The sequence below is a fragment of the Phyllopteryx taeniolatus genome, chromosome 10 (assembly GCF_024500385.1).
Source record: "Phyllopteryx taeniolatus isolate TA_2022b chromosome 10, UOR_Ptae_1.2, whole genome shotgun sequence".
In the NCBI taxonomy this organism is placed as follows: Eukaryota; Metazoa; Chordata; class Actinopteri; order Syngnathiformes; family Syngnathidae; genus Phyllopteryx; species Phyllopteryx taeniolatus.
The window spans coordinates 3,881,622-3,895,253 of NC_084511.1; the positions used below are offsets into that span (position 1 = coordinate 3,881,622).

The window sequence follows — 13,632 nt, forward strand, 5'->3', positions numbered from 1 at the left end:
TAAAGACTTTTTTTTTTCCTCCCTGTTTTTAAGCGCAGTGTTAATGTTCACACTGTGCATTATGTTACCGTGGCTTACAATAATAGTGAGTATGCTTTGACAAGCAAAACACATCCAACCTGCACACAATAATACGATTGATAATCACCATTTACAATAACTTTTTTTTTTTTTTTAACTCATGTTATTTGATGAATGCTGATGGTTTCTATAATTGGGATGTGATAGTGGTGGAATTAAGTCAGGTAAGTCTCCACTGAAGGTACCAAATTCACGGCCCCTTGAAAATGAGCAAATGCATCTCAAGGGGCTATTCCTTGAAAAAATAATAATCAAAAAATAATAATACATACTCTATACTGGCCTTACTGTAGTTTGATAGCATAAACTAATTTGGATTTCAGCAATGACTATATGACACTTGTGAATTTATATTCCACAAACATTCTACTTCAAATTAAATGGTGGAAGGTTTGCTACCGTATCCTAAATTTATATACAACAAACATCAGAGAAGTATATTGAAATAGTTATGATGCCACACTGTTTTTTTTTTAATCTTGCATAGTTCTTGCCACAATCTCAAAGGGCTGCTGGCTCAAAACATGAGTTTGCTTAACACGTTCAGCATAGTGACCTTTTATACTGTATTTATAGTACAATATATGGCTACAGTGAATACAAAGTGAATCCCAAGCAGCAGGGTGTTTGCATTGTCCAAAAGCATGATCTGTAGCCTTAATAAGCTTTGGGAACTGCCTGTCCATGTTGGAACACGTGTAACTCCTGCTTGTACCAGTCAGGGGCCTCGGGGCCATTCTTCCCAGTCGCCTCATGATCGTAGCCATAGGCAACAGTCAGCTCGTCATCCTTCTGCACAGCCCTTAATGTGCGGATGCATTTGATCGACCCAAAACGGGGGTGGACAAACCTGAGGGATGGCGGGGGGGGGGGGGGGGGGGGGGGGGGGAACGAACACTTTCAGATGCAATCACATATTAAAATTTTCCGAGCGGTTTTGTACTCACACGTCATATTTGCAGTTGGGGGTAAAGGAGTGGTTTGCCTTGTGACCTAGCGAGGCACAGTAGCGCTCTGCCTGGTCAAATGGCTGAGGTACGTCGATCACAGTGTCCTCGTCCAGTGAGATTGTATTGCCGTTCAACGCCCAGTCCCTGTTGTCCACCTGAGGATGATTCAAAAACAGGACCAATGAGAATCAACACTGCAGGAAGAGGAAACACTAGAATCCCAGGCGGTTCCCATACCTCTGTGTGTGTGATTCGTATACCATTATAAAAGGCCACCACGGTGTCTCTTTCAGCATCTATCTTGGCAAACAGACCTTGTCCAGCACCTTTAATCAAGGAGTCTGCCACAAAGACCCTGAAGAAAAACAAAGTGAATATAGTTAAGCATGCACAGAACAGTCCTGCATCTCCGCTGACCAACAGTACCTCTGGCTCTCATAGGGGTCTGGCAGCAGAGCATGAGTAGCAATACAAGTGGATGTGGACTTGTCATACGTATAAACAGCACCTTGAGAAAAAAAAAAAAGGAGAATTCCATTGAAGATTGTTTGTAAACGCTCTGTGTGCTTTACGTACAATAGTTGGACAAGTGTCTCAACACAGGAAATAATAAAAAGAAAGAAAGTTCTTCTACTTTTACAACAGTATGGAATTGGCCAGCTGTAATCGCTTCCACTCCTCTGGTAAGGCTTCCCATAAGATTTTGGTAAGCATGATTTTTTTTTTTTTTGCCCATTCATCCCTGGTACTTGGTTACAATTACAAGTTACCCTGTTGAAAACGTAATAGTATAACTATTTCAATTTGATTTGATTTATCCCAGCTCTGACTGTCCGCTATCGAAGTGTTCTTGGGCAAGACACTGAACCGCCAAATTGGTCCCAGTTTTGTGCCCATTGGTTCCCTCCCACATCCCAAAAACATGCGTGGTGGGATAGGCTCCAGCACGCCCCCCCCCGCGACCCTTGTGAGGATGAAGCGGTACAGACATTGGATGAATGGATATACTTTCCCGAAATCTATCACGACAAACAATAGTATCGTTGATGTTTTTTATGCCACTGATATAGTATTATTAGAACATAATAATTCAAGTACATCCTTTTTAAGAACAATTAACTCGAAGAATATATCGAAATTTGGCATTGTAATGTCGAACAATAAATCAAATATTTTAGATAAATCCAAAATATAATTAAAACATACTCGGCCTGGTTCGCAGAACTTCGACTTGAACAAACAAACATTTAAACACAATGCTTTAACAGGCAATATTCTGCCAAACTGGTTTGCAGTTGGTTAAGAAAAAGTGCAAAGTATAGCAATAATTAATAACAGTACCGCAAGTAGATCATAGCAACCTGTTTTGGGTCAAGATTTGTACTACTTTTCAAAAGGTCTACAGCCGTTCTTTACACACTGCTTTGTAAATGAGTTCAATGGCTACATTTCTTACAATAGTGAGTACACTATACTGTATATAATTTAATCCATAGCATTGCGTCCTCGGACGCAGATTGAAGTTACTTTATGCGTCCCTGCTCATTTTGCTGCATCTCAGATGCGGGATGCACATCCGATGAGATCCCATTTAACATTTTACTCCTAAACGCTGATAATATTAATAAGAATAATAAGGATTTGGAGGAAGCTCGGGCATCTAGCCCATCCTTGGCTGGCTATTTCATTGTGAGGACTTGTCCCTATACAGTGGAACCTCAGCTGATGAACGCCCCTTCACGAACAAATAGTTTTTACGAACACATTTTTCAGCTCAATATTGCTTCTGTTCCCGAACAGTCACAGCATCCACGCTTTCTCTTACAGTCAGAACATGATTTGCTCCATGCAGGATGTTATTTCACATACAGAAACAAATCTTTGTCGTTTTTTTTTTTTCCCTCTAAATTAGCCCTCCGTATGGCTCCAGAGAATGTGGAAAATGCATTTTAATGGAAAAAAAATTGCTTCATTTCATGAACAGATTCGACAAATGATTGAAATTTGTGAATTGTACAGTACAAATAAAATTCTACCAACCCAAACAACAGAAATTATAGTTTGACTGACTATATGTACCAAGTTCCAATGTGTTTGTCATTTAAAACAATGCAAGGGGACATGGCTGCTTACCACTAGGTGTGAACTCAAAATACGGTCTTCCATTCTCAGTGGCCGTCAGGGTGGCGAGCCGAGCTTGGATTAGTTCTCCCTCCACAAAACTTCCATGAAGAGCCGTGCATCCATCAGGGTAGACGTACGCTAACGATTCGCCAGTCATCTCTCCCTCCTCGTTCACCTCCCCAAACACACAGCCTCCATCCTAGATGGAAGAGTGCACACCAACATACAAGACAAATACTTTTTTTTTTTTTTTAAATAAATCACTTTGGCAGTAAATCGGAGATGACTCACAGGGTAGTACGCCCAGCAGTCCCCGCAACGGGTATTGTCTTTGTACTGGCCCTTGAACACCAGGCGACCATCTCTATCCCACTCCTGAGCTGGCCCGTTGAGTTCACCAGCCACATACGTGCCATGCATGACACCTCCATCTTCGTACGAATACGCCCCGTGACCCTGAAGAACATCATCCACGTAGAAGCCCTCCAAGGTGCTGAGTAGATGAGGCAGAGAAATGGCAATCTGTATTCCATGGTAACTGTCCAATAACATGATAAAATGCCTGCTATGCGAGTCACATGATACACATGTCTGGAAACAATGAGTCCCAGCCCAGGAACAATGACTCCCTGCAACGTATCATCATGGAATACAGATACTGTTCCCAAAATAAAAAGTTGAATAAAAGGATATATTACTACATTATGGGCTAAATCAAAGACCCCTTATGAAGAAGACAAATTATGGACTCAGGTTTCCCTTGCCCGGACGCGGTTCACCGGGGCCCCCCTCTGGAGCCAGGCCTGGAGTTGGGGCTCGAAGGAGAGCGCCTGGTGGCCGGGCCTGCACCCATGGGGCCCGGCCGGGCACAGCCCGAAAGGGTAACGTGGGTCCCCCTTCCCATGGGCTCACCACCTGTGGGAGGGGCCATAGGGGTCGGGTGCAATGCGAGCTGGGCGGTGGCCGAAGGCGGGGACCTTGACAAGCTGTCCGGGAGCTTGGCATTAACTCCCCATTGTTTGTGAGCCATCATCCTTCGGTCTTACAAAATCATAGAACCTAGACTAGCTATAGGTGTCTGCGTCGAACAAGACCAGCACCAACGTGAACCTGTGCCCTCTCGTGCGCCCCCTTCAGTTTGGCTGTCAAAGCCACTCCCTTGGCAAACTAAATATGGAACACACAAATATTAAATACATTAGCCTGACTATGGAACATCTGAATGTATATTACAAGTGTCTTCAAACATTATATTGGAGACAGTACACATGCTAACTGTAATTCGCATGTGGGAATGGAGCACCATGACGGTCACTGACTCAGTGCGCAAGTTAATTGAAACGAAATAATAATTTATTTTCATGTTATTATGAAGAATGAGGAGCTGTAGTCCTCCTCCCCTTTCCCTCATTAGCTTAAAGTTAATGAGCAATAAACTTTCATGTTTATTGAGTGTTTTATTTCTTTATGATAGTGTGTTTTCACTTTTTTCTACATTGCACTATAACGTTAACCACACACTGCTAAAAAAAAAAAAAAGTATAACTTAATTTTGGGGCTGGAACCGATTAATCGAATTTCCACTCATTTCAATGGGAAACATTACCTCGGTTTAAGAACATTTCGGGTTACAAACCGGATCACGGAACAAATTAAGCTTGTAACCCGAGGTTCCACTGTATATGGCACAGGTGTCAAACTCAAGGCCCGGGGGCCAGATCCGACCCGCCACATCATTGTAGTGGCCCGCGAAAGCAGAGCCTCAACTCATGTGATTCTTGCTAAAATCTGTCCCAAAATTTTTAATTGTCATATGTAATAAATAATGTTAAGATACTGCAAGCATTTTTTGTTACCAATCCCCCTTTTTTTGTTTTTACAGTACCTGAACACCCTAGTATCCTTGACTTGTGATTTCAGAATTGGTTATTCATCTATTTGTTGGGCATATGCAATAATATGAGCAATGAACCATTTATTTGGTTTCACAGTCATAACGGCCCTCTGAGGGAAATCGTAACTACGTGGCCCGCGACATGAGTTTGACACCCCTGGCATATGGTACAATGACTGTTAAGTTCCAAAGAACAACTTGGAATCCCAAATCAAAGCAATGAAAATCAGTTAACTATATCTTCAAATGAAAGTACAGTACCTTCCATCGAAGAAAAAAAATTTGCCCTTTCCATTTTTCTCTCCGTGTGTGAAGTGTCCTTCAAAGCGATCACTGGATGAGTAGGTCACTGTGCACTGTCCATGAGGTTGTTCATCTTCATCCAGCGGACCTAAACACAGTCAATTACTTACCTAGATGAATAATTATAAAATATGAACATGATGTAAAGCATTTTGTACCATTGACTAATAAAGGGCACTTTTGCACTTAAAACCTATTTGTACTGTACTTACCTGGACGAAAATCTAAAGTTTGAGACAACTTATGGATGGCATATGTTGCTGTTGGCTTGCAGTGGTAGAAAGTAATAAAGTACAATTAGTTAATTTCTGTAACTAGATTTGTCAGGTATCTGTACTTTGTAACTTTCTGGTGAATTTGAACTATTGCTCCCTACATTTGAAAACAGATGACTGTAGTTTCCACCCCTTACTTGGTGAAAAATGAGCCCGTTACTTTTTTTTTTTAAGCTCTGCACAATGCAAAAAAGACGGAAATTGAGCATCAACCGCGGTTGAGCTAAATCATTGACTGATATCTTGGGCGCGTAAAAGTATTTAAAGAAAAAAAAAAAAGGCAAGCACCAACATGGAGGAACATGAACCAGGGAGCATTAATGCAGATGCAACATTCGGAGATTGCATTTTTTAAGTGAATGGTTTTATGTTGTTAGCTCCAAGAATGATTCATGGTGAAGTCGTTGTCTTGTGCTAGGCTAAAAAAAAAAACATCAGCTTCTTGCGTTCAAAAATTCACTTTCTAATATGAAAAATCACATTGAAGTAATGCGTATTTTTGAATTGTTATCATAAGCAAATTTCAGCATTTTTTTGTTAGTCAGTTGACAATTTTAGAGCAGACAGCAGTGGCTCAAATCCCAGCCAGTGCCCCAATACTCAACCAGTGTGGATGTTATTGTTCAACTGGCTCCCGATTTCAGCTGTGGCCGTTGGGGCAATGTTACGCCCATGTCAAGTGGCTCCTAGGAAGCAGTTTACATGGTCGCAATCGGGTTCTTTTCAATGTCGGTTGGGGAGCGTGGCCCTAGAATGTTGTGCAGGACTTGATTATAATAAAACTTAAAACACATTGTGCTTACACCAATTATCTTTCTTACCCTGACCACAGGAAAATAATTATCTGGAGTCCAAACCAGTTTGTGAACGTTTTCCTTCATCTCTGTATATTTGTACCAATACTGTACCTGTACTTACTTTCTGGGGCCAGCCCCCAGCCAAGACATAGTACATACACAGTTCCTGGTGTACTAGCCATGCAAAATGGCTGAAGGAAGAATGAAAACAAGAGTGTGGTTAAAGTGATTTTGCCCAAGTTGACTCGTCCACGTGCTTATCCGTCTCGGTACGAATGAGCTGAAAACAATGCGATCAGACGGACAAACCGCAGTAAAGCTGCCTTCCACGTCAGATATATGGTGCATGAAGCCAATTACAATATGACATTCTAACTCCTATGCTTATTCTCCACTTCAATTCTGTCTACATCTACGCATAACTGTACATGTCATCATTGATTTGGGAGTGTCAGGTAAGAATACGGTTGGGCATCGTTTGAATTTGACCGATTCCAGTCCCGATTCCGGCTTCCTTATTTCAATTCCGGTTCTAAACGATTCTCGATTCCGATTCTTTTATGGGGCTGGGTCAAAAAAGTTTGCATGGTTTAAATAAAGGGTGTCCAAATTATGAACATCCATTTTCTTAGCAGCCCGCAGCGTAGACTACAATGAACATTTGACTCAGGGTTCTTAATAACCAGTATCACTATCAAACCTATGAACTAAAAGGCAATGAGTGTGGAACTAACCCAACTGACTTAATATTCATGAATTAATGTTTCAGCTAAAAGTTGAATACAGCATTGTTAAATTGTTATTTGGGACTGTTTTATCACGTCAAATGGTTTATAAGTTTTAACTTGACTTCCTGTTTTAAGCTTGTAACCTTTTATTTTGAACTCAGCATTTTGGCACAAAAAGTAGCATGGCACTGGTGATTTTGTTGTTGTTGTTGTTGTTGCTATAAATGCTATAAAAAGTCAATTCCGTTCCTTACCCACTGATGAGGCACCAAGGTTCGTGTTTGTGATACTGTGAGTCAACGTTTATGTGAATTTTGGCCCAATTCATTGTGATGTAAAGTTGCTACGGCGAACTTTTAGCTCAATGTTAAGCATTTTTTTTCTCTCATCGGGCACTTACGTTGCTTAGAAAACTAAAATAAACTCTAAAACTAAACTAAAAAAAAAAAAAACCCGGACACTTATACAGTTGAACAATGTCAATGTAGAAATGTGAAGCAGTGACAAATCTCCAGATAGGAAGTACAAGATTACTGGACTAACATTGCCCCAACAGCCACAGCTAGAATTGGGAACAGGTTCATCTAGGAACCATTTGAAATGTAACACCGATCCCAAATTTGGATTTGAAAAAAAAATAACTGTGCCGAACAAAATCATGCGAGTGACTTGCTGTGGCAAACCATGATGGGACAAGCCAAGAATCGCAACAACAACAGCTACAGACAGGCTGATATGTTATTTTCAGGGCCGATATAGATTCTGATTATTAGTAGTCAAGGAGGCCGGTAACTGTTATTTGGAGGAGACATTCATTTGCAGTAAAGGAGAAAATATTGACGTCAAAATTGGGAATGATACACACTCTAACACTTGACTTTGTTTAAATGTCTTAAAAAAAATTTCATTAAACAGCATTTCAGATTGGCAATTACGTTAAAAGTTTTTTTTTTTTTTTCTTAGTCTTAGACATTTAGCGTCTTTGTTTGGCAGCTCCCAATGACTCGGCAGCATGTCTTATAAAATTACACGGACAACGTAATAAATAAATAGTTCCTTGAAGTTTACCCAGTTTTAAATGGATCTCTTATCGGCAGCTGGGTTTTAAAAAATAAAAATAAAAATAAATAAAAAGGTCAATGCATAAAAGTGCTGAATATCTTACTTTTACTTACACCAGTCCTTTTTTTTAATAAGTACAGTAATAATTCATACAAATTTTAAAACTGTATGAACATCCCTTGACTTGTGACTCTTCCCCACACTCCCATTGACCTCCATCATACTCTTATAAAAAAAACTTTATATACCCGTTTAAACATACAGTAAGTTGTATACCTTAAAGTGTTTTCATGAAATTCTCTTTTTGTGTGTGTGTTTTCACAGTTCTGTTTTAGGAGAGGATGCGTTTATTTGAGCAATAATGAATTACAGCATAGACTCAAAATCGGGCGCCCTTCCAGCACGGCGCCGCAGCGGCTGTCTGGGAAAATCCTAGCCGCTCTGTGGCGCCCGTCAGGCGGATTCGCTTTCCAAATCGACGCCGCGGCGCGCCACGTTGTCGCGGGAGGCGGGGGGCGGGGGTGCGGGGGACGGGGGGGCGCACTCGCTACATATTTTGCAATCATTCAAAATGCGGCGGATCTCGATTATTATTATTATTATTATTATTTATGTCCTACCTTCCACGACCTCCTCCGCGTTTTCATCTTCGCTGTCCATCTCCCGCAGGAGGCTGCCGCCGAGTGTTGGCACTCGATCCCGCCCACGCGTGTCTTGGGGGCGTCACCCGGACACGTGACAGCTGCGGCCACTTTGGACACTCGCGCGTTGCGTCAGGATTCAAATGACTTCCGCTACTTTTCTCACGCATGCGTCTTGGTAGGCCAGAATTAGGAGAAACTAGTCATTCTTTCAACCACAGTTTTGGATTCTTCACTGGGGGAAAAAAAAAAAAAAAAAAATGTCTCGCTGGTCCAGAAGTTCACTATGAATGAAACTATGAACTAGACAGAACATTTGGTAGCTTGCAAGTCAACAATATGAGAATCTATTATTCTATCAATTATTTTATCGATTCATTGAAGAATCAGATGAAAGTGGATTTCGCATTAGTTTGTTGTCATTTTTGTCAGATTAGCTATTTATTATTACTGATTATTGTTTGTTGACTTGGTGTTGTATAACGACTAATCAAAACCAAAATAAGAGGGAGTGATGTACTCTGTAACCAGGGGCGAGTCTAGGTTGAGTACTTCCCAATGGGCTGAGCCCATGACCTAAATTCAAGAACAGTCACGGAGTTGTTCTGAAGCCACTCCTTTGTTATTTTAGTTGTGTGCTTAGGGTCATTGTCTTGTTGGAAGGTGAACCTTTGGCCCAGTCTGAGGTCCTGAGCACTCTGGAGAAGGTTTTCGTCCAGGATATCTCTGTACTTGGCCGCATTCATCTTTCCTTCGATTGCAACCAGTCTGGTTATCCCTGCAGCTGAAAAACATCTCCACCGCATGATGTTGCCACCACCATGCTTCACTGTTGGGACTGTAATGGACAGCAGTGCCTGGTTTTCTCCACACATACCGCTTAGAATTAAGGCCAAAACATTCTATCTTGGTCTCATCAGACCAGAGAATCTTAATTTCTCACCATCTTGGAGTCCTTCAGGTGTTTTTAGCAAACTCCATGCGGGCTGTCATGTGTCTTGCACTGAGAGGTTTCCGTTGGGCCACTCTGCCATAAAGCCCCAACTAGTGGAAGGGTACAGTGATGGTTGACTTTCCAGAACTTTCTCCCATCTTCCGACAGCATCTCTGGAGCTCAGCCACAGTGATCTTTGGGTTCTTCTTTACCTCTCTCACCAAGGTTCTTCCCCCCCCGATTGCTCAGTTTGGCAGGACGGCCAGTTCTAGGTAAGGTTCTGGTCGTCCCAAAGGTCTTTGTGCTCTTAGGAACCTTAAGTCAAGCTGAAATTCTTTTGTTACCTTGGCCAGATCTGTGCCCTGCCACAATTTTGTCTCTGAGATCTTCAGACCGTTCCTTTGACCTCATGATTCTCATTTGCTCTGACATGCAATGTGAGCTGTAAGGTCTTATATAGACAGGTGTGCGCCTTTCCTAATCAAGTCCAATCAGTATCATCAAACACAGTTGGACTCCAATGAAGGTGTAGAACCATCTCAAGGATGATCAGAAGAAATGGACAACACCCGACTTAAATATGAGTCACAGCAAAGGGTCTGAATACTTATGGCTGTGTAAGATTTAGTTTTTTCTTTTTTAGAAATCCGCAAACATTTCAACAATTCAATTTTTTTCCCCCTGTCAATATGGGCTCCTGTGTGTACATTAATGAGGGGGGAAAATGAACTTAAATGATTTTAGTAAATGGCTGCAATATGACAAAGAGTGAACATTTTAAGGGGGTCTGAATACTTTCCGGTTTTTTTTCCCGTAATTTTAGAGAGTACCCTACTGAAATTTGATCAAACCTTTAAGACCTTAGAAAAAGGGTGGATGGCACATAATAGGGCTAGCCTCGCCACTAATAGATAATACCAATAATAAACAATAATATTATCCATCCATCCATCCTCAGTACCACTTATCCTATTCAGGGTCACGGGAGACTATCGCAGCTGACTTCGGGCAAAAGGCGGACTACGCCCTGGACTGGTCACTAGCACATATAGACAAGGACAACCATTCACACCACCACTGTGTGGGAATTGAACCCGCGCTGCCTGCACCGAAGTCAGGCGAATGTACCACTACACCATCAGTGACTAATAATATATTATTATTATCAATTATCGAGCACATAAACGTCGTCAGAAAAGCACAGCCCTTTTGTAACAGTAGGAGTAGAATATGAGTATTTAATCCCAGAAGAAAGGAAACATTTTGGCTTGTCTCTTGCTCAATTAAAGAAGAAATAAGTTGTTTATGAGGTCACCTGTAAATATGAGTAACAGACAACACTGTTGGAAATGTAGGGCATACACGTGATTTTTATTTTGGCCGGAACAGGAATCTTTGACCTTTTGTTACTATGCTGTTTCATGTCTGAGCCAATAGATGGCAGTGTGAGCGAAATAACGCAGTTCTGAAGCATTTAAGGGATAAAAGGAAACAAGACTGATTGGAAGATGAAATGATTTAAATGGGAGTGAACTGGTAACAACAAATTACAGATATATAAATATATCTTGGGTCATTTTCACCCAAACAATGATTATCCATCCATCCATTTTCTGAGCCGCTTCTCCTCACTAGGGTCGCGGGCGTGCTGGAGCCTATCCCAGCTGTCATCGGGCAGGAGGCGGGGTACACCCTGAACTGGTTGCCAGCCAATCGCAGCCAAACAATGATTATGTCGTATTTTATCCAGTTTTGTTTTGACACAGTTACTATCATTTTCAATGTAAACTGTACATTGAGATGCGTCTAATTTTAATTAGTTTTGACTAGAAATAAAATATTCTTGGTAAGATTTTAAATTTTTGCAGGGCATGTGAACTTTTTTTTTTTGCCCCATACTCAAAACAAACAAGCAATCGGAAAAACAAAAACACTACGTATGTACACGCCCTATCTTGGCATAAGATACGGAGACATTTCATATCGTATCAGATACACTGGGCAAAAAGTTTACATTTTTCTTGGTGATAAGAAGATTTTTTTAATACTCCCTAACCATTACGTGAGCGTAGCCTGCTAATTAGCACAAGCCTGCTATTAGCAACAAGACCAGCAACAAGATGCCTCCCTTTTCCACTGAAGCCTATCACAATCTGCTACAGAAGATGGCGGTCCTAGAAATGAAAATCCACCGTCTTGAAGTGTACGTGGATGTAAATGGACAGTCGGGGAATGAAACCACTCGACCTCTTCTTTTCCTTTCGGCTTGTCCCGTTAGGAGTCGCCACAGCGTGTCATTCTTTTCCATGTAAGCCTATCTCCTGCATCCTCCTCTCGAACACCAACTGCCCTCATGTCTTCCCTCACGACATCCATCAACCTTCTCTTTGGTCTTCCTCTCGCTCTCTTGCCTGTCACCTCGACCATAAACTCCTCTGTCACAACTACAGCACACCTCACCACTGTTCTGCTGCCCTCATCAGATGCCCCAGCCACCTCATCTGGCTCCTCTCAATGTGGAGGAGCAGTGGCTCTACTCTGAGCCCCTCCCAGATGACCGAGCTTCTCACCCGATCTCTAAGGGAGAGCCCGGACACCCTGTGGAGGAAAGTTATATACAAAGTTATGGCCTTTGTCACGCAGCCTTGGCGGAGTCCAACCTTTACCGGAAACAAATCCGACTTACTCCCAGCAATGCCGCCCAAACGCTGACATTGGTCGTACAGGGACCGAACAGCCCGCATCAAGGGGTTCGGTACCCCGTACTTCCTGAAGCATCCCCCACAGGACTCCCAGAGGGACACGGTCGAACGCCTTCTCCAAGTCCACAAAACACATGTAGACTGGTTGGGTGAACTCCCATGCACCCTCGAGGACCCCCCCAAGGGTGTCGAGCTGGTCCACTGTTCCACAGTTCCACGATGAAAACCACACTGCTTTTCCTGAATATAAGATTTGACTTGCCAATGGACCTCTCCTGCTTTCCAGTACCCCTGAATAGATCTTACCATGGAGGCTGATCCCCCTGTGATTGAACCACCACCCCAGTCTGCCTATCCAGAGGAACTGTCCCCATTGTCCACGCCATTTTGCAGAGCCGTGTCAACCAGGACAGCCCCACAACATCCAGAGCCTTTAGGAACTCTGGGCGAATCTCATCCACCCCGGGGCTTTGCCACCGAGGAGCTTTTTAACAACCTTAGTGACCTCAACCCCAGAGATAGGAGAGACCGCCACCGAGGCCCCAGACTCTGCTTCCTCATGGGAAGGCATGTCGGTGGAATTGACATCTTTGAAGTATTCTCCCCACCGACTCACAACATCCCGAAGCGAGGTCAGTAGCACCTCATCCCCACTATACACAGTGTTGATGGTGCACTGCTTCCCTCTCCTGAGACGCCAGATGGTGGACCAGAATTTCCTCAAAGCCGTCCGGAAGTTATTCTCCATGGCCTCACCGAAGTCCTCCCACGCCCGGGTTTTGGCATCAGCGACCACCAAAGCTGCATTCAGCTTGGCCAGCTGATACCTATCAGCTGCCTCAGGAGTCCCACAGGCCAGAAAGGCATCCCTCACCACTGCTGTCCACCAACAGGTTCAAGGGTTGCCGCCACGATAGGCACCAACTACCTTATTGCCACAGCTCCGATTGGCCGCCACAGCAATGGAGGCGCGGAACATGGTCCACTCAATGTCCCTTGCCTCCCCCGGCATGTGGGTGAACTTACATGTTCTTGCGCCATGCATTAGAGGCAATCATCTGGTACACCATGACTTCATAAAAAGCTCAGCAAATCCATGTTTTTACACGTGGTGACTCAATGATAGAAGCCACCTCCAGCT

General features: G+C 42.8%; 1 protein-coding gene across 1 annotated transcript; it reads right to left on the reverse strand.

Annotated features, from left to right (window-relative positions):
* Window positions 1-530: 530 nt before the first annotated feature.
* Window positions 531-8,990, reverse strand: setd7 (SET domain containing 7, histone lysine methyltransferase). The gene is made up of 8 exons (XM_061788160.1): window positions 8,835-8,990; window positions 5,311-5,440; window positions 3,447-3,648; window positions 3,165-3,354; window positions 1,458-1,539; window positions 1,269-1,386; window positions 1,029-1,186; window positions 531-931 (listed from the first exon to the last, which is right to left on the reverse strand). Exons 1-8 carry the CDS (start codon window positions 8,872-8,874, stop codon window positions 739-741), a joined length of 1,113 nt encoding a protein of 370 aa, XP_061644144.1. The 5' UTR covers window positions 8,875-8,990; the 3' UTR covers window positions 531-738.
* Between the last annotated feature and the right edge of the window lie 4,642 nt (window positions 8,991-13,632).

Bases quoted from the DNA above. Each gene is read 5' to 3' on its own strand.
- setd7 (XM_061788160.1), bottom strand. From the start codon at position 8,874: ATGGACAGCGAAGATGAAAACGCGGAGGAGGTCGTGGAAG. The intron at 1,540-3,164 runs GTAAGCAGCCAT...TTTTTTCTCAAG, and splicing joins TTTTGAGTTCACACCTAGTG to GTGCTGTTTATACGTATGAC. The intron at 1,387-1,457 runs GTACTGTTGGTC...GTTTTTCTTCAG, and splicing joins GACCCCTATGAGAGCCAGAG to GGTCTTTGTGGCAGACTCCT.